We start from the raw sequence: 22,075 nt of genomic DNA, 5'->3' as shown, positions 1-22,075 counted from the left end.
GGGGGGGGGGGGGGGGGGGGGGGGGGGGGGGGGGGGGGGGGGGGGGGGGGGGGGGGGGGGGGGGGGGGGGGGGGGGGGGGGGGGGGGGGGGGGGGGGGGGGGGGGGGGGGGGGGGGGGGGGGGGGGGGGGGGGGGGGGGGGGGGGGATTATAAGATTTTTGTCCCCATCATAGCCCTGTGTGTATTCCTTTTGTATATATTACTCACTGCAATAGAAAATGTTCAGCCAAGCTTTCAATTTTTCCAATGAAGAAAAATGCATTCTCTCTTTTGTTACCTTCCTTTTCCTTTTGTATATATGGTCCTCTTTGAGCTTTTAAATAGGCGTTTGTAATAGTCCAAGCCCGCTGGTAGTAAATATTGTCTTCTTTGGACTTTCTCTTTTGGAATTTCTCTCAAGGTTTTTAAAACACATTTGCTAGGTAGAGGTTTCCACACCCTTATATATAAAACACTGCGAGATCGCAAGCCTTAGCTAATTGGGCTGCTTCTTGGGGCTTAGTTAAGATCTATATGATAAATATGCTTGGTCTAAGTACACGTGGAATACAAGTGCATCCAAGCATAGAACAACCGAAAGGGTCCAAGATTATTAGTTCATCAAATTGGCTGACGTTTTAGAGAGCAGGGTTAGCTCAACCTTGTGATAGATTCCCATAGAAAAAGATGACCGACAACTTTTTGTGTTGAAAGTAGATGAAATTGAATGAGGCATGCTTGACAAGCAGCATTCATTCAAGTTTGCTGACAATCTTAATTACGAAGTAAATGCTTATTCAATAGTTCTATCGAGCTAAGCTCGGTCGTCTTGACTCAACGGTAAATTGATATCTACTCATTTTTTTGAAGCATACTCAACGATATCTATCTGGTGTCTATTATATTATGTTGAGTAACATTTGTTTTTTGGTTCAAATTAACTTAGGGGGATGATTTAAACACATCAGAATTCGAATTCTAGATTGGTGAATGTAATATTACTCAATTACCCCTTTGTGTTAGATTCCTTTTCTAGAAATTAATTTAGATCCATGGGATGGGTATGAGTATGGGTATAACTTTATTTTAATAGAATCTATTTTTGTAATATTTTATTTGTTATTAATGAAAGTGGTTTCTTGTTGTGGCGATGCACTAATTATTTTATACTTGAAGCTTGGGACATTTGAATGTTATATTTCTAAATTACAAGAAACATCTGAAAATTATTCATTTTCAAGCACCAAATTGAAACAATCATGTCATTTTCTCAATTATTTATGAAAACAAATGAAACTAATGAAACTACTCATTTCATTTCTGGAATATTTGGCCACTCTGATTCGGTCTTTTTAAGGCGTAGACGGGATTGGGTTGGGTTCAAAAAATCTTTTGAAACAACTTGAAATTTTTGATTGGTTGAGTTGGTGACCCGAACTAACCCATTAGTGTTCATAACTCAACCTTCTATTTTTTGAGTTGAGTTGGGTTGAGTGTATGCCATAATGCATTATTAATATTGATTACCAACGTTAAATATTCTTAATGTATGCCATAATGCATTATTGATATTGATTACAAATGTTAAATATTTTTAATATTTTTAAAAGTAGGGTAAGTTTTGACCCTATTTTTGAGTTGGTTAGGTTGACCCAACCATAAAAAATATCATCGGCAAATAGAACTAAATTTTCAGTCAACCCAATCAAAAAAAAAAAAAGTCAAACCTATATCCAATAACCTATTCTAATAATTTGGGATTTTATAGATAGTTTTAAATTTGTTTAAATTCTTCAATTTTATTATATATTAATAATTTAAAATTTTGAAAATTTATCGGACGAAGATGTTGTTGGATAGCTTTTAAGAGATAAATTACCATCTATATATCAAACCTATATCCAATGATTATTTACTGACATGCCAAGTTTAAATTTAAATTTTAGATCTATTAAGTTTTTAAAAATTGGAGTTATGCAGTTCATGGTTTCATGCAACAATTGGATTTAGAAAAAGAAAAAATAAAATTTCTAGTTAGAAGATTGGACTGTTCAGAATCGATTTAGTTTCAGTATATGAACAAAACGTGAGCATCATTCATTCATCCAACTCAATGACGTTTCTTTCGAATCTTACAAATTCTACAAACCCACGGCTCCGCTCCAAATCACCGACTGCTTTTTTCTCTCCTCTTTTGGGGTACTTTCCCTTTTGCAAGACCATTTTCTCGAGGACCCATTTGGTTGATTTGCTCCAAACAACTCACTGTTCATCAATTTACTCTGTTTCTCTTCAACCCCACCTCGAATATGGCCACTCTGATGAACTTTCACCACTTCTTGCCATGAGGGTCGAGCTAACTTACCGTATTCAATGTTTCAAACTACCCCTTCTTCGCTTTTTCTCTGTATTTGTACCATTTCTTTGCTGGATTTGATTACTTCTTGATACCTGTGATTTCGCTTTGGAGTTGGGAAAAAGTAACGCCGGCCCTTGTGTCTGGATTTGCTCGTATCAGCTGGCTTTGTCTCCTTAACGATGATCGATGTGATTTGTATGAAACTCCATTGAGATTTGCATTACTGTCGGGGAATTTTATCTGGTCTCTTTCTGGAGGGGTCAGATTCTTTATATGTCGACTGGTTAATCTTCAAATAGCTTCAATAGTGCAGTATTTTGGGTACTTCCTCTCCTTTTGATTTAGCTTTCAACCAATGATTTGGATGACTAATAATACATATATTGCGTTTACTGTTCTTGGATTTTCATAGCATTACCCCAACTCTGAAACTTCTGTAGATCTTTGAAACCCTTTTAATAGTTTCCTTAAACCCTTTTGTTCTTCTGCTACAAATCTGAATTCAAGTTCAAATGCTTTGTTTAATGTATTTACAATCGATGAAGTTTGAGTTAGGCGTTGAGGTTTTAGTAAGCATGTGGTTAGATGCATACTGATGGTGCATTTTCCTCGCTCTGTTTCAATTTCTTGAAATTAAGGAGGTGATTCAGAAGACAAGGATAATCTAAGACGAGTCATTGTGGTGCTTTCTGATCGAAGACGAGTCGTTTTTTTGATTCAAATGCAAGATGGAGAAAAGGAAACGAATCACACAGTACAGGGAGAGGCTAGATAAAACACTCAGATCTCCTGATCTGACAACCAAGGAGTCTGTTGAGGCCCTTGTGTTGAATCAACTTCGTCGTTTGAATTTGAAACACGAAACTGAAGGTCGGTGATGAACTGATGTGTCGGGATATTTAGATATCTTCCCATCATGTTGGTTAAGCCATCCATTTTGGAGGTTCTGATCTTTCGTTTATGTGTTGAAGGATGTAACGAAAACGTGATACGTAAAAGAACTGCGGAGGTATCGAATTTTCTTGACATGTTGAGGAGTACTTCCGGTAATGGTAATGATAGTAGCAGAGCTTCTGAGATGGAACATCATGAGTGGAAAGTATGTTATACTAAAATTTCGTCTATCTGATATTCATTCTAAGTGTCTATGAAGTCGTCGATTATATTCTTTTCAATATTTCAGATGAAGCACGATGATGAAGAATTTCGGGTTATGTATCGTGAAGGACCGAAGGGCACTCCATTTCATACATTACTTGTTGAAGGCTTTGTAGATGGCCCGGTTGATATTTGTAAGCGTTACCGATGAACATTTGACTTTACCCTGAAAAGTTTAATCTGTTAAAAGCTCAATGTGATTGATGATCTTGCACACAACTCCAACTTGCTTATTTGCAGGCCTGTGCACTTCGTGGGAATCTGAACTTTACAAAAGATGGTGAGTGTCATCTCTGATCTTTTGTGCATATTTTGGGAAATATGTCTACTTGTCCATGCCTAACATAAATATGGTCCATCTTTGATTGCAAGCATGTTTTAGTTCGCGCGTGCGCGCACACACACAAAAGGTTTGCCTATTTGGTTTTGATTTTTTGTATGGGCTTCCGGGTGATTGAGATGGTGTTTCTTATTTGAAAAAAATCTGAGATCCCATGTCGGTTGGAGAGGAGAACGAAACATTCTTTATAAGGTTGTGGAAACCTCTCCCTAGCAGACGCGTTTTAAAAACCTTGAGGGGAAGCCGAAAAGGTAAAACTCAAAGAGGACATTATTTTCTAGTGGTGGGCTTAGGCTGTTACAAATGTATCAGAGCCAGACACCGGGCGATGTGCCAGCAAGGAGGCTGAACCCCGAAGGGGGTGGACACGAGGCAGTGTGTTAGTAAGGATGCTGAGCCCCAAAGGGGGGTGGATTGGGGGGGTCCCATATCGATTGGAGAGGGAAATGAGTGCTAACGAGGACGCTGGGTCACGAAGGGGGGTGGATTGTGAGATCTCACATCGGTTGGGGAGGAGAACAAAACATTGTTTATAAGGGTGTGGAAACCTCTCCCTAGCAGACGCGTTTTAAAAACCTTGAGGGGAAGCCCGAAAAGGAAAGTCTAAAGAGGACAATATCTGCTAGCGGTGGGCTTGGGCTTAAGCTGTTACAAAAAAAAAATCCTCATTTGTATCGTAGCTGTAATAAATGGTGAAATTTACATGGCATCAGCCATAGCGGAAGTGCTGAGTAATATGAGTTCTGGATCAACTCTAACAATGAATGGATTAAATGACGTTTGTAGGAGTATTAGTCACTGGTTTCTTCTTTCCACTGTTCTCCCTCAGGTGGCCTCAATTTACTGTGCCGTCTTTCAAAATTCTCACCAGCAAATGTCTTCAAAAAGTCCAGATCGGTGAACAGATCGCGTTAGTAAGGTTTGTCTAGCTATACAGCCAGCACTTATATACGTGCACGAACACACGCACACAAACGCACCCGCTATCTTCATCCTGTCACATCTGTTTTGAAATACTGAACTTTTAATTCTTTTGAAAGCAAGGGTTAAGGTTTCATGGCCGCTGTCAACCAGGGAGATCATCGTGCACTACTTTCTTTTCGAGTACTTTCAGGATGACCTTATCATCGTACTTCTAAACTCGGTAATTGGTTGAATAAGATCATGGGAGATCGGTGTGCACTACTTGGAAGTTGATTGCTCCCTGTTTCCATTTGGTCAATTTCTGGATCGATATCTAAACCTTTGTTTTTTTCGTCACAGATATCTGATTTGGACAGCATTGATATAACTACTCATGGATTCACGAGGCACGCTATCCCGGATGCAGAAGATGTAGTTAGGATCGATGTCGTGGGAGGCTTTGCTATACAGAAGGTGACAGATAACAGGAGCTACTTCCGGTGAGGGGTTTCTTTCTTTCTTTTTTATTTACGACGATAATTTACTAATCCAAGTTCAACATAACCATATCGGAAATTGATGTGCGGTTGGTTGATAAGGACTGGTACGATATCGACATAGACGATTACTTTTTAATCTTTATTAACAGCAAGGACGATTGTATTGATAAGTTAAACATTTCAATTCTATCTCAAATACATATTGTCCTTGTTTGATCTTCGTCTTCACAATCCGATCCTGGAAGAGATCCTTTTTCGTTACCCGTTGATATCGTTTAGAACTTGAACAGTGAAAAATCTCGCAGGACAATAGCAAACATGGATATGAAGCTGGATTTCATCCCTCCGTCACTTATAAACTTCATCTCGAGACAACTCATCGGCAGTGGTTTCCGACTCTATCAAAAGGTAATACATTATTCTACCGATATATGATTTGAACCCAAAATAGTTGGGCCGTGTTCCTCAAAAACCATATTATTGTCATCGATGCTTCTAGTTCTCATTTTCAACTTACCAAGTCTTCCACTTTTGTCTTAAAATTCCAATTGTCAACACTATTGCAGGTAGTGGCTTCAATGTTCAAATCTGATGAAGATTTTATGAAGGCCTTGAAAGACCCACTGTACATACATATAAAGGAAGCTCTCTACCGGAAGAATCAACAAGATAAGGCGTTCGAAGAAAAACAGCTCGGTTCTCCAACTGATAAAACTGGACTCCATCCTTTTCCAGAAGAGCAGCTGGAGAACTCAATGGAAGAGCTGCTGGAGAACTCGACGGAAGAGCTGCAGGAGAACTCGACGGAAGAGCTGCAGGAGAGCTCAACGGAAGAGCTGCAGGAGAACTCGAGGGAAGAGCTGCAGGAGAGCTCAACGGAAGAGCTGCAGGAAAACTCGACGGAAGAGCAACCGGAGAACTTGATGGAATATCAGAAGGTTAACGTCGAGCTCGCCAAAACTGTCATGGAAGCTAATGAGAAAGAAACGTTTGGGGAGATTGAAGAGGAAGAGAGCAATAAAACTGACATTTTAGGAAGAACTGTTGCAGAAAACTGTAATTTTAAGGATCAAAGAATCTCTATAATCAGTCCAGAGGTGGAAAAGGCTCTGCAAACTTTAGATGAGGTTATTAATATGATGAGGAAAGGTAGATTCAGTGGTGAAGCAAAGGCTGGTTCTTGCTTGAGTGATGAAAAGCCTCCAGATATAGAGAAGGATACCGAAAAGAACTCGAGTACTTCTGAAGATCAAAATGTTCATCCGAAAGTTGAGCTTTTCGCTAGCTTGTCAAGGAAACAAACGGCCGAGAGAGCTTCCGATGAACCACCTCGAACGAGCTCTAACCATAGTTCAAGGTAATAGCTATGACTAAACCACTCCATTTTCCATAATGTGATCACTTCCAAATGGTTTCTTGACATCATTCTCTGAGTTTGTTCTTGAAGCATCTTGGTTCTTTCATGGCCATTATGATTGTTTAGCCAATGATGAATTTTGTAGCCCTCAAGACTGGTTTGTGCTGCCTTACCTTACAAAAAGCCACCGGGTTGACCCGGAAGGCGAAGTTCTACGGTCGAGGTGAAGGACCGTTTTAAGTATTGCAAAAGAAACGTCCCGTGATCCAAGGCGAAGGGTAAATCTAGACTTGGGTTATAAGTTCAAACTTCGTTACCAACTACTGATAACTTTTTTCTCGAATTCAAATCATTGTTCCATGAGATTAGTCTAGCGGCGCTGAAAACTACTCTGATTGTTCATTTTACGGGTGTCTCGAGGGGCGTAGAATCGAAATTTGTCTGAATTTTCATAATCAATAATGCTCTTAAATTGTAATGCAGGCGCTTAGGATCATCAAATTCTTTATCCAAGGACGTCAACCACAACAAAATAGTTCCAGCATCTCCAGAACATAAATGTTTACCTCTTGAACCTGCTGAAGTTAACCACACGACATCGAGTTTCATAGAACATGGAACGATAGAAAACGCACATTCAGATCAAAATTCACATAATCCTGATAAACAACCAACCAGTGAGCATCGTGGCATCGACGAAATCAACGGAGATTCAGAGGAGATGTACGTAAGGAATAGAAAGAACCGTTTCTGGTGTTTTCCGGGCAGTCCGATACGGCTGAAGAAGGGAAGAAGTTGAAATTCAGATGAAGGTGAAGCAGAAACTTTACCTTGTTACTATACCTGTAAAAATAGTAATAAATCTCAATTTGGCTGAATTTTTTTGGTTTCTTTTTGTTAATTCTATAGTTATTTGCTTTAGCTTTCTTTCTTTATGTGATTTTAGCTCATAATTCCTTTGGGAATACATTAACGTGCAAAGGTTTCAATATTATATTCAAATTTCTCATACAAAACGACGGATTCGACTAATCTGGAAATATCCTATCCTATTTTTAAGATTATTACGAGAATTAAGAATATTTTATTCTTGTAATCGATGTTCGTAATATGTTGTATCATATGAATGTTTGATATTTGAATTTTATAAAATTTTAGTTATTAATGTAATATGTAGTGTGAATAAATAATATATTTTTTAAAATAATTAAAAAAATGAACAACTCAATAACTAAACTAATTAAAAAAATGAACAACTCAATAACTAAACTCAATTCCAACCGAAAGTATAGGATTGAGATGAGTTGGGTTGGGTTGTGAACTCTATTTGGGTTGTTCATGTCACTAACTCAACCCGAAACTATAAGGTTGAGTTGAGTTAGATTGAGTTTTCTATTCGGGTTGTTCAGATCACCAACCCTAAATTTTGAATTTATCTAAAAATATTCTTAATCCAACCTAATCCTATAAAAATATTAAATAAATATTAAAATTTTAATTTATTACACCGTAATTCTATAAAAAAAAATATATAAAAGGTCGAAAATTAAGAATTTATGAATGAGATTAATTTTTTTATTTTTTTATTATTTTTATTTTTTTTGCGAGAACACTCAAAAATAAATTTAAAAATTAAAATTTAGTTTCGGTTGTAAAATTAATGAATTGATTAAAAGAATTGAAAATATTTATTAAAACTAAAATTATATGTAGTAAATTCTTATTTTTTTGATCTCATTTAACAAAATATTTATCTTTTTTTATAAGTTTAGAAACTCAAACACATTTCTCATTTTTTTTGTCATCTTCATTCATGTTTCCTTCCCTTTTACCCTATGCTTCACCTCCGCCTCTAGCTTTCTTGAGTAAGCATTTCTTTTTCGGTTCATCGCCCAACTCCAATTTGATTCTGCTTCTGTTTATCGAAATTATGAGCTTCACGTTTATTCAATCACCCAATTACGCCTTTTCATCATTTCGGAAGAATGTAGATTCTTTTTTCGGCTGAAAGCAAGATTTCTCCTGCCGTTTTTGGTGTCTAAAATCAATGGATTTTATCCATTCCAGATTTTAGCCAAAATAACCTAAGTGGGGAAAGTGTTTTGGATTTGTTTCATTACTTTCAGTTTATATTTTTCGCTGTTTCTTACGATTTGATTTCTTATACTTGATAGTTAGCTGTCGAAGTGCAAGGAAATCATATACTTTATGAACTTTTTTGCAATTTTTGATATCTGGGCATGACTGATTTTGCTTGGATGTCTAGTAATTTCATATATATTCAATATTTGGTGTTGGAAGTTGAATGAACTATTTGATTTGTAGGATTGAATGTTGCTTTATTGTTAACTTGTCGATACTTTGAATTTATGAAAAAAGAGTGTTCTTCTGTTAAAAGAAGTATAGATGGTGGAGCTTAGTATTGTGATCTGAATAGGAAGAAATGTTGACCCTGCTATCTCTGTTTGATGCATCAACTAATTAGCTATCTATTTGATTACTTTTAATTAACATTTCCCTCACTCCTTTTCAGGAGTTACACAATGGTAATCTCTTTTCAATTAGTGATAATCTTGAATGGCTGCAAGGCTCATGCCGTCGACTCTTATGAAGAAATTTCTCAAAGGGGTTAAACCAAATTCATGCTTATCTCCAATTCTTAGTGGTAATTATGTTGATTCTTTCCTGGAAAACAATCAGAGTAATCCAAGGTTAGAAGAAAGTACACAATCCTTGAACAATAAGTTTGTCTTAAACAACTCGGTCAAAGGTTTGGATAATGAAAATAACCTGAACTCAGAGGTAGAAATCTTCAAATGTTTGGCTATCCAGAAGGGATTTTCCCATACGGTCCAAACATATTATGTGACGATTCTCAAGCAGGGTTTGGATGGGAACGTTGAGGAAATGGATAGGACATGTCAAGATCTGGTGAAGGATGGGTGTCTGGGTGTTGAAGAAGTTATTGTCACTTTGGTTAATGCCTTTGTTAGACATGGTAGAACCAGAGAAGCACTTCGGGTACTTCCTCATGTAAACTTGGTTGGTTTAAAGCCTTCGATAGAGACATTTAACGTTGTATTGGCTGTTTTCGTTGAGGAGAACAGAGATATTGAAGAGGTTTTATTTGTTTACAAAGAGATGGTGAAAGCTAGCATTGTACCAAATGTTGACACATTAAATTTTCTGTTAGCTGCATTGTTTCATGCTGAACAAATCAAGACAGCCATGAACCAGTTTAGGAGAATGAGCAAGAAAGGATGCGTTCCTAACAGTAAAACCTTTGAGGTTCTCTTAAATGGTTTAATTACACGAAATCTAGTGGATGAAGCTGTTTTAGCTTTGGGTATATTATACAAAATTGGGTGCGAACTTGATTTGAGCTTTTATACATGTGCAGTATCTTTATTTTGTAGGGTAGACAGAATAGATGTTGGAAGCTGGTTGTTTAGAATGATGAAAGCTTCCAATATTATACCAGATACCTTGATTTATAGTACTCTAATACAAAGTTTGTGCAAAAATCTATTATTAGATGAGGCATTATTTCTGCTCGAAGAGATGGCCGAAAGTGGTTTGAGGCCCAAAGACGATGTATATGTAGGTATTATAAAAGTTTTTTTTGAGCTTGGGAAAACCGGTGAGGCTATAAAGTTCGTGAAAGATAGATGTTTTTTGTTCACTTCTCCTCACAACGCATTGCTTGAAGGTTGCTGCAATGTTGAAAATATCTTAATAGCAAATCGTGTCTTAGGACGAATGTCGAAAATGAGTATTGATGATTGTAAATCTTGGAACATAGTTATTGGATGGTTGTGCAACAATGCAAGAATTGGAAAAGCTTTTGAATTCCTTGGTAAAATGATTGTGTTGTCATTTGTGCCAAACAAAGACACATATGCAGCTCTTATAATTGGAAATTGTAAATCCAGGAGGTACGAGGCTGCATTACAGTTAATGAACGAGGTACATGCTAGATGTTGGGTTCTTCATGCTGTATGTTACTCCGAGCTTATCGAAAGCCTTTGCCAAGCCAAAAGGACTCTTGAGGCTGCAGAAGTCTTTTGCTACATGTCTAAAAACAAATACCCTCTTCATCCTTCTTTATTTGATACATTGATCAAAGGGATATGTGATTTAGGACATATCGATGAAGCTTTAGTGCTGCTACAATTGGCATGTTATGCTGGTACTTCTTGTAAAACCATGACGTATGCTTCTATCGTGTACGAGTTGTCTAAATCTAACAAGGCAGAGATTGCCTTACTAGTCTTATCACAGATGCTTGTGTTGGGCTATAGCCTTAATTTGGAGACATACTGCATTTTCATACATAGTTTTTGTGCCATGAATCGAGTAAAGGATTCTATAACGCTTTTCAACCGTATGGTCAATGAGGGTCTTCTACCTGATTCAGAAAGACTTTATGATTTATTGTTATGTATAGCCGACCATTCTCAGCTACATATGATTTTGACTACAATTGATAAACTGATTGAACATACTGACCTTGTAAATACTGCTACTTACAACTTGCTTATCAATGGGCTTTGGAAAGAGGACAGAAAATATGAAGCATGTAAATTGTTGGACTCGATGTTGGAAAAGGGGTGGGTACCGGATGCTATGACTCATGGATTGCTGATTGGCTCTCTAGTTAATGAGAGTTCTGTCATTGAGGATAATGTAAGCAGCATACTTGTTGAGGGCCTAGGGAATACATGAGAACCGACTTTCACAGGAGAATGCCATTTGATCCATCGACAATCGAAGGCCTAGGGTGCCACTTGATCGATTTATGGTTCACATGTATCATTAATGCTGGCCTCTTTGACTGTTTGACTGTAAAGACATTTCTCAAGCTTTCTCCTCAACACTTATCCCCCTTATAAATGAGCAATGTCAAATGAGAAAATGGATACAACCGGATCCTCCCTCCATAAGCAGCAACAGAAAGAACAGTTTTGAATTAAAAGGTGAGTTTGATTTCTTCTTTTTTTTTTTCTTCGAGTAATATCTTAGTGTGTGGCTGATACATGTAAGTGAAACTGGGTGTGGGTAGTTGATAAGTTAGCATATAAGCTAATGGTACATTTTCTCCCAAGTTCGCCGCCAGTATTAGCAATGAGATCCATGAAATTTGCACCCTTTTATGCATTTTCCCTGGTGAACCTGGGATTTCTAGAAGAACATGTTAGCTTAAAATACATACAATTGCTTAAATGTCATACCAATGTCACAGTTTTCTCTCTGATATTAACTCCAGAATTCTATGCTTCAGGGGCCATGGAGGGAAAGAAGCTATCGTGCAAGTTAAAGTAATACGATCACGCGACATAGGAGTTTCATCTACCTGCTAGGATGCGCATTGAAGGGAGCCAGAGGTAACTTTCCAAGTTAAGGATGTCGTAGACATTTTACGCCTTCATCATAGCTGAAGTAATAGAGTCGAACTTATATAGATCGATGTTGCAAGTTCTGGGAATACCGTCCAATTTTCGTAATGTTTATAATTATGCGTTATAACAAATTTGATTGGAAAGTTGGCAGATAGAAATATATTCATTGACCTGTAGACAAGCCTGGTGGATGATTGAATTCATAAGAGGAAAAATGTTGTGGACTACGGAGGCTTGGGCTTTGTTATGGTGTTTGTGGCTTGAAAGAAATCGTTGTCCATTTGAAGATACACAGTCCCGAACTCTTTAGGGTCGACTTTTGAGAGCATATTGTTCGGTCACTAAATTTTTGTGTGAGATTCCTTGCAACGATATGTTTCACTAAGTTATAAGTAAAATTTTAGAGAGATTAAAATTGTCATTTATATAGACACTGCCGTGGTTTGTTGTGTTGCTACTAGAGTCGTGGTGTATGTGTGAGAGAGGAGGCCTTTATTGGAATGGAGGTGAAAGGTTATAGTAAAAACTATTAAGTAAAATTTTATAATTAGGAGGAAAATGGTCCGGCTAAATTAATTAAAAATTTTTTTTAAATTTTAAAATTAAAAAATATTTTTAAATTTTAAAATTTAAAAATATTTTTAAATTTTAAAATTTAAAAATAATTAAAAAATAAATCTTGATATTTAAAATTAAAAAAATTTATTGATTTTTTTTAATTTTTTTAAAATGTCATCCACTATTCAAAAATACCCGTAAACTTATAAAAAGTAATATATGGAGTATTTTTAAAATATGGTATTGAAGTATTTTGTTTTTTTTTTTAAATAAAAAATATTTTTTTTATTCAAGAGTAAAAATAAATGTACTTTTAATTTTTTTAAAAAAAAAAATTAAAAAAATATTATTGTTGGTTTTTTTTTTTAAAAGCAAAATACAAAACTTTTATTTATTTATTTAGCATAATTAAACTTTTATCTCCCATCTTCTCAAGCCGTGGTGATCAAGAATCGAATTAAACTTATTTCTTCTCAATCCGTGGTGCTGAAGAATCTCGGAGAGATAGAGACTTGGGAGCTTCGAAAATGGGTGGGGTATGGAGAGGCGTCTCTGGCGAATTGGATTCACCCGCCGGCGACGGTGTTACGTCTAATAATCCCAGCACTTGGTCTTCCGGCGATCGATGTTCGACTAGAAAAGTGGTGAAGTCGCAGTGCAAGACGGAGGAGGTCGAGCCCGGGAAATTCGTCAGGAAGTGCGAGAGAACCGAGGAGATTCTCAGAGACTGCATCGGAAGGTATGTGCATCCCCGTTCCTCTGATTTCTGTTGTCCTGTGACAATTTGTTTTAACCTAACTATTATTGTCTTTCGAATTAAGAACTTAGTTTTTTACGGAAGTGTGAAGAAAAGAAAATTGGTTCGTTCTATTTGTTGTTGGCAAAGAGAAATTGTTAAACGTAGGTTTCGTTTCTTTATTTGGAAGCAAATAGGTGTGATCCACATGGCTGTTTCTAAGTTTGATTTCTTCTTTATTGTTTGGGGATATATCGTAGTTCTAAATTTTGAAGTATAATGTGCTAGGCGAAGGCTGATTCCTACGACTTGTTGAGTGTGTTAGGTTGAATGGCTCAATGACCTGTCCTAGGGTCACGACCTCATGTATTTATAGATGTGTATAATGAAGATTACATTCTAAATCATAGATTTAGTAACAAACCATGAAATCATAGATTTGGTAACAAAACTATGAAATCATAGATTTGGTAACAAACCAGTAAATCGTAGATTTGGTAACAAACTAGTAGATCACTAGATTATCTTACTATACACAAATATGATCTATTCTACGTTTAACACCCCCCTCAATCTGGACGATGTACTACTAAGTTCAGATTGCGCCTAAAATTGCTAAAAGAAGGAGCTGACAATGGCTTTGTCATGATATCGGCGAGCTGATCCTTGGAAGAAATGAGTCGAACATCAAGCTGACGAGTCGATACTCGTTCACGAACGAAGTGATAATCAACCTCAACATGCTTCGTCCGTCGATGAAAAATTGGATTGGCGGACAGGTAGGTGGCACCAATGTTGTCACACCACAGACTAGGTGCTCGCGCTTGCGAGATCCTGAGCTCACGCAAGAGAACTTGGATCCAAATTAATTCGGCAGTGGCATCAACAACTGCCTTATATTCAACCTCCGTAGTAGAACGAGAAACTGTTGATTGTTTCCTCGAACTCCAAGAGACAAGATTGCCACCAAAGAAGATTACATAGCCTCCAGTGCTTCGACGATCATCAGGATTCCCGACCCAATCAGCATCTGAAAAGGCACTCAACAAATTAGTGTTGGACTTTGTAAGACACAAACACATATCAATAGTGTCATGTAGATAACGGAGAATTTGTTTGACGGCCGCCCAATGTATAAATGTCGGGGAGGACATGAACTGACACACTCTATTGACACAGAATGATATATCAGGACGTGTCAGAGACAAATATTGGAGAGCACCAACGACACTCCGATAGCGAGTAGTATCCTCAGGCGAAAGCTTTTCACCACCATCCAATAACAACTTCTCACTAGGAAGCATAGGTGTGAGCACACCTTTGGAGGTGAGCATATTGGTTCTGGACAATAAATCTTGAATGTATTTATGTTGTGTCAGAATAAGTCCATTGGAAGTATGGCGGACCTCAATCCCAAGAAAATAACTCAAAATGCCAAGATCCTTGACGGCAAAATCATCCTGAAGCTGTGTAAGAAGTTTCTCAGTAGCCGTAGAAGATGAGTTGATAATAATAATGTCATCAACATAGATGAGGATATACATTTGAATGCCCGTCTGGTTAAAAATGAAAAGAGAAACATCAGCCTTTGAAGGTGTAAAATCCAACTGTAATAATTTGGAGGTAAGGCGAGAAAACCAGGCACGCGGAGCTTGTTTAAGGCCATAAAGCGACTTATCCAGCTTGCAGAGATAACCAGGGTGTTGAGAATCCACAAATCCAGGGGGCTGCTTCATATAAACATCTTTATTAAGAAAGCCATGAAGAAAAGCATTTTGAATATCAATCTGCCAAATAGCCCAACCACGAGAAATAGCAAAAGATAGTAAGAGCCGAATGGTAGTGGGCTTAACAACTGGACTAAAGGTATCATCATAATCAACACCATACTGCTGTTTAAACCCTTTAGCAACCAGGCGTGCTTTGTAGCGATCAACAGAGCCATCTGGCTTTTGCTTGAGTTTGAAAACCCATTTGCAATCAATAACGTTAAGACCAGCACGAGGAGGAACTAAGTTCCATGTCTTATTTTTTTGAAGTGCCTGAAATTCATCATTTATTGCCTGACGCTAGAGGGGATGCTCCATAGCAGTAATATGTGAAGTAGGTTCAGAGGCAGAAGACCGAACTACAAAATATGTTATTGTTCCATTTGTACGCACCTTGGGTTTCTTGATATTGTGCTTCAATCGAGTACCATACGGATGAGTAGTAGGTACAGGATCCACATTTGAGGGGACAGCCGTATCAGCCGTTGCGAGGGGAGCAACTGATGCTACAGCAGTTGGTTGACCAACGGCCGAGGATTCGACCGGGCATTGTGCAATATCATCTGCTGGCGGAGGAGTCGAGGCCTCAATCATTGGCGGAACAACCAACGCCGATTCGCATGGTAGCGATGCGGAGGATTGTTGCGGCAATTCCGAAGCTGATGTAGACACCAAATTTTCTGCATCCAAAGAGTCAGTAGGCACAGACATAAGCATGTGATCATTCTCCAAATTAGTACGGCTATTACCCAAATGCAAGGCACAAATCAGGGGCATTATGCGTCGACTGCATGATTGGGGAAGAAATAGGTGGGGCTCTCTTGAATGGAAAAACATTTTTATCAAATATGACGTCTCTAGACATATAGACACGACCAGAATCTGTGTCAAGACACTTATACCCTTTATGTAAAGAACTGTAGCCTAGAAAGACACATTCCTTTGATCGAACAGAGAGCTTTTGTTTGTTATAAGGACGAAGATGAGGCCAACAAGCACACCCAAAATTTTTTAATAAGGAGTAATTTGGTGGGGTATGAAAAAGATGCTCTAAGGGGCATTTGTTATTGATGACACAAGTAGGAAGACGATTGATGAGATATGTGGCTGTAAGAAACGCGTCGTCCCAAAATTTAATAGGTACATGAGCATGAGCTAGAAGGGCTAGGCCAGTTTCAACAATATGACGGTGCTTGCATTCAGCAGACCCATTTTGTTGATGTGTGTGAGGGCACGAAACACGATGAGCAATTCCAAGGGAACGAAAAAATGTGTTATGAATTTTCTGATATTCCCCACCCCAATTAGATTGGACCCACTTGATTTTAGTATCTAGGAGGCGCTCAACATGAGCTTGGAATTGCAAAAATATACGAGGAGCTTCTGTACGATCATGCATCAAATAGATCCACGAAAATTTACTGAAATCATCAATGAAGCTTATATAATATTTAAAACCTCCAACAGATGGAGGCGCAGGGCCCCAAACATCCGAAAAAATAAGTTTCAAAGGTGACGAAGACCTATGGAAAGAACTAGTATATGGTAACTGATGACTTTTTGCTGACTGACACGCATTACAAACTGACAAAGATGACTCACTAGCACACGAAATATTATTGAGACGCATAATTGATTTTACTACTTGAGATGAAGGATGTCCAAGACGTGCATGCCATTGGGCGTGAGTAGTAGATCTGCTCACCAAGGCGTGCTTGAGATCATCGACATCGGATGGCTTAATAGGATAAAGACCAGATTCACACCTCCCATCTAGGAGACTTTTCCTCGACCGTCGATCCTTTATAGAAAAATGCCAAGGATGGAATTCAAAAAATACGTCATTATTACGAGAAAATTTATGAACGGAAAGAAGATGTTTGGAAATTTCAGGCACATGCAAAATATTATGCAATGCAAGAGGACGAGTAGCAGTATTAATTAGAGAATGACCAGTATGCAAAACACGCAAACCTGCTCCATTGCCGATTTGAACTTGTTCACCTCCATGATAGCGTTCACGCACAGCGAGACGATCTAGGTCACTGGTGATATGATCCGTAGCGCCTGTGTCGCTGTACCAATTTGGGTCAATCTTGTAAGAGGAAGTAGCCGCCAGTGCCGTAGGAGGAGCAGAAGAAGGTTCATCTTGATAGGACTCATCCATCCTATGCCAGCAGCGGATAGCAGTATGCCCCACTTTGTCGCAGATCTGGCAGGAAGGACGAGTAGAAGGGCCACGACGATCACCAGCAGGACGAGAGGGTGAATAACCTTGAGAACGACCACGACCACGATCCCTACGCCCACGATTCTTCTGCTGACCACCACGACCAGGATAATTGGTAGAAGATCCAAGATTTAACTGAAGTTCAGCCTGGTGTTGTAGTTGGCGAGCTTCATACGTCATTAAATGTGCAAACACATCATCAAGCGTGAGGGATTCACTCTTGGTAGTCATTGAGGTGACGAAGGGATCATAGTCAGGGCCAAGACCAGCGAGAAGATACGCGATCACATCATCATCCTGCAAGGCAGAGCCGGCGGCGGCCAGCTAGGTGGCTAGCCCTTTGATCTTGCGAAAATAATTTGCAGCAAATTGATCTCATTTCTCGGACGTGACGTGCTCAACACGAATCTAAGTAGTGCGAGCACGAGTTGACGACGAAAACATCTGTTGCAAGGTATCCCACGCCTCCTTGGACGTAGTAGCAGCAACCACATCGTGAAGAATCTCCTCAGACATGGAGGAGAGAAGACCGCTAAGGACCTGTTGATCCTGATCATACCACTGATTATAGGCCGGATTAGAGACCAGCTCAGCACCAGCCGCAGTTGAGGAAGGGACCAACTTGGCAGGTGCTGCATTGGTGCCATCGAGGTAGTCCATAAGCTTCGTACTCCGTAGGTAGGGGAGGAGCTGGGCGCGCCATATGATGAAGTTGTTTTTGGTTAGACGAATTGTGACAGCATGGTGTAGATGAAAAATTGTTAGGTTGAATGGTAGACATTGGATTGGCGTTGGAATGGTAGACATTGTTAGGTTGAATGGTAGATGTGGGGTTACATTCAAGAGTGAACTTCTGTTTGATGCGTTGAAACTACGGAGCCATTTGGGGGGTTTATTTTCTGATTTTGTTGCCGTGATTGGTTGTTTTAATGGAATCTTAGAGGGATGGACATTGAAATTGCTAGGTGCTAGGCTTACTGTTTGACATGTGAGTGATGATTTTTCTTGGGTTATTTGTATTGAAGGTTGAAGAATCATGACTTACCGGTTACCCCATAATTTTGTTCACTATGTTTTTTTGGCCTAAATGACCAACATATAAGAATATTGATTTTTTCTTCTTGGTTATTTCACACACACACTTTCATTTCGGGTTCCTTCTGTCGAATTTTCTTCCAAATTTTGATAATTCATCACATAGAAAATGTAGATGCTTGCAAGGGACCGGAAAGAATCAAAATTTCCACACCCATTCAACATTTCATCCTAATAATTGTAAAAGCCTCTCTGGTGGTTTATATTCTTAAAGCACATCATATGAAAATTTTGCAGTGTCCTCCCATTTAAGGGACCTAGCAAATGAATAAATAATGTGTTTAACGTTCTCTTTCTTAAAGTGTATGGGTTTTCATAATTTGGAAAAATAAGAATGAGAGGAAGGAACAGATAAATGAAAGAAGAGACAAAAACCGAGTAGAAACTGAGGATGTGTTTTGGAAGATGAGAATGAGAGTGATGAAGGGGCATATGAAATAAGAGGGTTGAAATGTGCTTTTTCTATCGTTCCTTAAGCGAAGTACAACATCTCTAAACAATTAAAGTGAAAGAATGTAGCTGAGGTTATTTAATATATAAGAGCTCCTTCTCTTTAAAATCTCATCTGTGTTGTGATATAGAAAGGCAGGTTTAGGAAAAATACGTTTCTTGAATGGAAAATTATGAAGATGACCGAGGTATGCATTTCCTGGATTGCACTTGTGCTGGCTCGGTGTTTGATGGTTGAATGACTATGACATGATTGGAACTTATTGGGTAGTGCCTTGAGCCTCAGTTAATAGAATCCATGCATCATATATTGGAAAATATTGATTAGCCCTTAGATGAATGGTGATTAGGAACTTGAAGGGCAGTGTCTGGGAATATTTTTTTCTGAGCCTGCCAGACGGAAGCTATTGGAACTCGTTACTGTTGTACATGATCGGTTGCCAACTTGAAAATAATAAATTTCTTAACCTACATTGATGCTGCTTTAATTGCATGGAAGATCAAGTTGGAAAATATAGTAATCCTGCCTACATTGAATTCGAGTTCGAGCAGCCATCTACCGTGGCAAAAACCGCCAGAAAGCCTTACACTTGATATGTTGTAAGAGTATCACATGATATGATATTGGAGCTAGGAGTGAGGAAACTCTTTTCATTTTACGGATTGAACCAGCTGCTTTTGCTTCTTTAATGTGCTATGCTAAATTCTTAACACATGATGACTTCGGTTTTTGTGTTACCATGTTTCGATAGTATGTACGTATATCATTTGATAGAACCCAAAGTGGAAATGCATTTATAAAAGAACACATGTAAGGAATTAAAGAGCTCTTCCATCCCCCTCCAATCTATCAAAACCATTAGGAACTTGTATCCTCTAGTTACTCATCTTCCCTTTTTTAAAATTACTTGCTTCTGGTTAGTTACTTTAGGCCTCTAGGTTGCTTCCCTGTTTCAACTGTTCTCCCCTTTTAGTTCAATTAAAGTGAGCTGAAGAGCTTCCTATCAACTATACGAGTCATATGACTAAGTCATAGTTGCTTTGTTTCTTTACAGGCCGGTCGAAGTGATACAATCCAATAGGGAATTTACAGAAGAGGATGTAACGAATGAGGTGGTTAATAATAGGTCATTCTCGTCAGGATCATCAGAATATCAACCATTTAATTTCCCTGGACTTCGTAGCGATATTGAAGCCATTGAACACAGCCTCTTTGGTAGCATGAAGGGGTTCTTTGATGCAGCTGAAGAGATTAGGAATGGTTTCTTTGGTTCTTTCAGAGATCCACCCGTATTCAACAGAGAGCCTTCTTCCTCCCCATCGATGAGACAAAACGAGCCCGACTCTGGTCACGTTGACCTATCTGGATTGGCCAGGGATGTCTGATTACCCAGAATGAACCCGATCGTCCTTTTTTTTTTAACAGATGTTAGATACAAGGACAGTATATCATCATTATCGTGGTGGATGACAATTGATAATCAGTTGAATAAATGTTTTTCCAGTCTAAGCATTGTTATCCAATATGTGCTCATAGATATTGACATATTGGTTGATTATGTGTGGAATCTGACTTTTGAGTAGTTCAAAATGGTTGGTTTTGAAAAACCAACCAAGGTTTTAGTTGTAAAAAGCTCTACTTTTGTAATACATGAACTTAATAGGAAGAATATTTTACGTTCATAGTGGAGGGCCATTGACCCAGTTTATATTTTGTATAAGATAATGATAGTGTACCATTTAATCCATAAACTAGTTTAATGTACCAAACATTATTTTCCTTGCAATGGTTAGAATTTAAAATATATATATATATATATATATATATATATATATATATATATATAATATATCTAAAGAAATCATGGAAATGCATAGGACTAGTTTAATAATTAAAGGATATTTGGTTTAAATACTGCTTTGGTTTATTTTAGATTATATACTTTCAAAAGGGTTATTTGGTTTTTTATACTTTTAGTTTATTTATTTTCAAAACAATAATTTGTTCACTTACTAAATTAATCATAAATTTATGATCTAAAATTAATATTTTAAAAGTATGGGGACTTAAAAGAAATATAAAAACTAACGGAACATTAAAATTTAACATATTCCATCGATCATTCTAATTTGAATTTAGACTAATATTATTGATAGCACGCTATCATTTCCTTCCCTTCAATAAAGAAATGCTCTTTTTTCCATATTGATAAATTCTTTAATAATAATTAAAATATATTGCACATACAAAGAATTGGGTATTTGTGAAGAAATGTCAATGGGTAAAACAGAGAAGTGGCTCTCCAATTTGATTGATCAAATATGTCACTGTTTTTTTGTGGGTTTTTTTTTCCCAAAACTTTGATTTGGTCCTTGCTTTGCACGTTTCTCACGAAAACAACCGAACAAAACGGAGTTGATTTCACGTAATGAAATCTTAATCTTAGAGATATCGATGTCGATGAATATTTATAAAAGAAAATTTAATTAAAAAAATTATGAACAAATAAGTTTACTAACCGTATTAGATTTACATTAGTGATATTTTATTAATATATTTGTTATAATTCGTCTTTTTAAATGATAATGAAAATTCATATCATATCAAAGACGTTAATATTGAATTCATAAATATATAGAAATGTCAATAAAAATGTCAGACACACCTCATAGTTTTAGCCATTCAATTTCATATATTTGACTAAATAAGATATTGACATCGTGTTTCAAAGGTAACGTAAATAATTGGTCTATAGTTGAAATCAAATTTTAGTATAAGTGTTTAAGTTTAAATTTCTCTTAATTTTTTATGATGTATAAAAAATGATCTAAACACCCTTGTACTATCTCTGCTACTGTCGTCGACTATCTTATATGACCACTATGCACCGACCACCAACGATCATCTCTATTATCCACCGCCCACCCTGATAACGATTATTTTCTGCATACCAATCATCATTGACCATCTCCAGCAATCACCATTGATAACAACTCCAACCACCATCATTGACGACCGCTTTAACAATCACCATTGGCCATCCCTTCGAGTAATAGTCAACCAATCCTAGTATTTTAAATGATTAAGATATATTGATCTCACTAATGTTACGTTAATAACTAAAATCTCATGTAACTCAAACATCAAATATTCACCGGTCATATTTTTACTTTCCAAAAATTCAACCCAATCCAAACCAAAAAAAAAAAAAAAAAAAAAAAAAAAAAAAAAAAAAAAAATT

The 22,075-nt window shown here is 37.5% G+C and overlaps 3 protein-coding genes and 1 non-coding gene across 10 annotated transcripts; 3 read left to right on the top strand and 1 right to left on the bottom strand.

Annotated features, from left to right (window-relative positions):
- The first annotated feature begins 2,091 nt into the window (after nucleotides 1–2,091).
- On the top strand, nucleotides 2,092–7,517 carry LOC111498625. Of its 4 annotated transcripts, XM_023149933.1 has the most exons (13): nucleotides 2,092–2,659; nucleotides 2,977–3,208; nucleotides 3,310–3,437; nucleotides 3,522–3,630; nucleotides 3,737–3,776; nucleotides 4,666–4,755; nucleotides 4,881–4,980; nucleotides 5,100–5,239; nucleotides 5,545–5,647; nucleotides 5,806–6,596; nucleotides 6,742–6,746; nucleotides 6,778–6,874; nucleotides 7,080–7,172. In XM_023149933.1, the coding sequence occupies exons 2-12, from the start codon at nucleotides 3,067–3,069 to the stop codon at nucleotides 6,834–6,836; spliced, it is 1,707 nt and encodes a 568-aa protein (XP_023005701.1). In that variant the 5' UTR covers nucleotides 2,092–2,659; nucleotides 2,977–3,066; the 3' UTR covers nucleotides 6,837–6,874; nucleotides 7,080–7,172. The 4 variants fall into 4 exon arrangements, with proteins under 4 accessions (XP_023005701.1, XP_023005702.1, XP_023005700.1 ...); XM_023149932.1 differs by lacking the exons at nucleotides 6,742–6,746; nucleotides 6,778–6,874 and having other exon boundaries at nucleotides 2,094–2,659; nucleotides 5,806–6,066; nucleotides 6,139–6,596; nucleotides 7,080–7,517; XM_023149934.1 differs by lacking the exons at nucleotides 6,778–6,874; nucleotides 7,080–7,172 and having other exon boundaries at nucleotides 5,806–6,610; nucleotides 6,649–6,746.
- An 870-nt stretch (nucleotides 7,518–8,387) lies between these two features.
- LOC111498598 (pentatricopeptide repeat-containing protein At1g64583, mitochondrial-like) lies at nucleotides 8,388–13,069 on the top strand. 4 transcript variants are annotated; one of them, XM_023149898.1, is made up of 4 exons: nucleotides 8,388–8,461; nucleotides 9,130–11,572; nucleotides 11,878–11,980; nucleotides 12,990–13,069. In XM_023149898.1, exon 2 carries the CDS (start codon nucleotides 9,174–9,176, stop codon nucleotides 11,319–11,321), a length of 2,148 nt encoding a protein of 715 aa, XP_023005666.1. In that variant the 5' UTR covers nucleotides 8,388–8,461; nucleotides 9,130–9,173; the 3' UTR covers nucleotides 11,322–11,572; nucleotides 11,878–11,980; nucleotides 12,990–13,069. The 4 variants fall into 4 exon arrangements, with proteins under 4 accessions (XP_023005666.1, XP_023005663.1, XP_023005665.1 ...); XM_023149895.1 differs by lacking the exon at nucleotides 12,990–13,069 and having other exon boundaries at nucleotides 11,878–12,256; XM_023149897.1 differs by lacking the exons at nucleotides 8,388–8,461; nucleotides 12,990–13,069 and adding an exon at nucleotides 8,468–8,684 and having other exon boundaries at nucleotides 11,878–12,256.
- On the top strand, nucleotides 12,987–20,516 carry LOC111498606. Its single transcript, XM_023149908.1, has 2 exons — nucleotides 12,987–13,292; nucleotides 19,889–20,516. Exons 1-2 carry the CDS (start codon nucleotides 13,081–13,083, stop codon nucleotides 20,217–20,219), a joined length of 543 nt encoding a protein of 180 aa, XP_023005676.1. The 5' UTR covers nucleotides 12,987–13,080; the 3' UTR covers nucleotides 20,220–20,516.
- On the bottom strand, nucleotides 17,455–17,594 carry LOC111498837. The gene has a single exon (XR_002720869.1). It is a non-coding gene; the product is annotated as a small nucleolar RNA Z247 (small nucleolar RNA).
- Nucleotides 20,517–22,075: the final 1,559 nt, after the last annotated feature.

Source organism: Cucurbita maxima, unplaced genomic scaffold, assembly GCF_002738345.1.
Source record: "Cucurbita maxima cultivar Rimu unplaced genomic scaffold, Cmax_1.0 Cma_Scf00025, whole genome shotgun sequence".
NCBI classification, from domain to species: domain Eukaryota; kingdom Viridiplantae; phylum Streptophyta; class Magnoliopsida; order Cucurbitales; family Cucurbitaceae; genus Cucurbita; species Cucurbita maxima.
The sequence above is the reverse complement of the archived record's forward strand: the minus strand, read 5'-3'. Positions and strand labels throughout refer to the sequence as shown.

What these genes read in the sequence shown, in the direction of transcription:
- LOC111498625 (XM_023149931.1), top strand. Translation starts at nt 3,067, where the DNA reads ATGGAGAAAAGGAAACGAATCACACAGTACAGGGAGAGGCTAGATAAA. An exon ending in TTTGAAACACGAAACTGAAG is followed by an intron (nt 3,209 to 3,309) that starts GTCGGTGATGAA and finishes TATGTGTTGAAG; the next exon opens with GATGTAACGAAAACGTGATA. An exon ending in GTTTCCGACTCTATCAAAAG is followed by an intron (nt 5,648 to 5,805) that starts GTAATACATTAT and finishes ACACTATTGCAG; the next exon opens with GTAGTGGCTTCAATGTTCAA.
- LOC111498606 (XM_023149908.1), top strand. Translation starts at nt 13,081, where the DNA reads ATGGGTGGGGTATGGAGAGGCGTCTCTGGCGAATTGGATTCACCCGCC. An exon ending in CTCAGAGACTGCATCGGAAG is followed by an intron (nt 13,293 to 19,888) that starts GTATGTGCATCC and finishes GTTTCTTTACAG; the next exon opens with GCCGGTCGAAGTGATACAAT.
- LOC111498598 (XM_023149898.1), top strand. Translation starts at nt 9,174, where the DNA reads ATGGCTGCAAGGCTCATGCCGTCGACTCTTATGAAGAAATTTCTCAAA.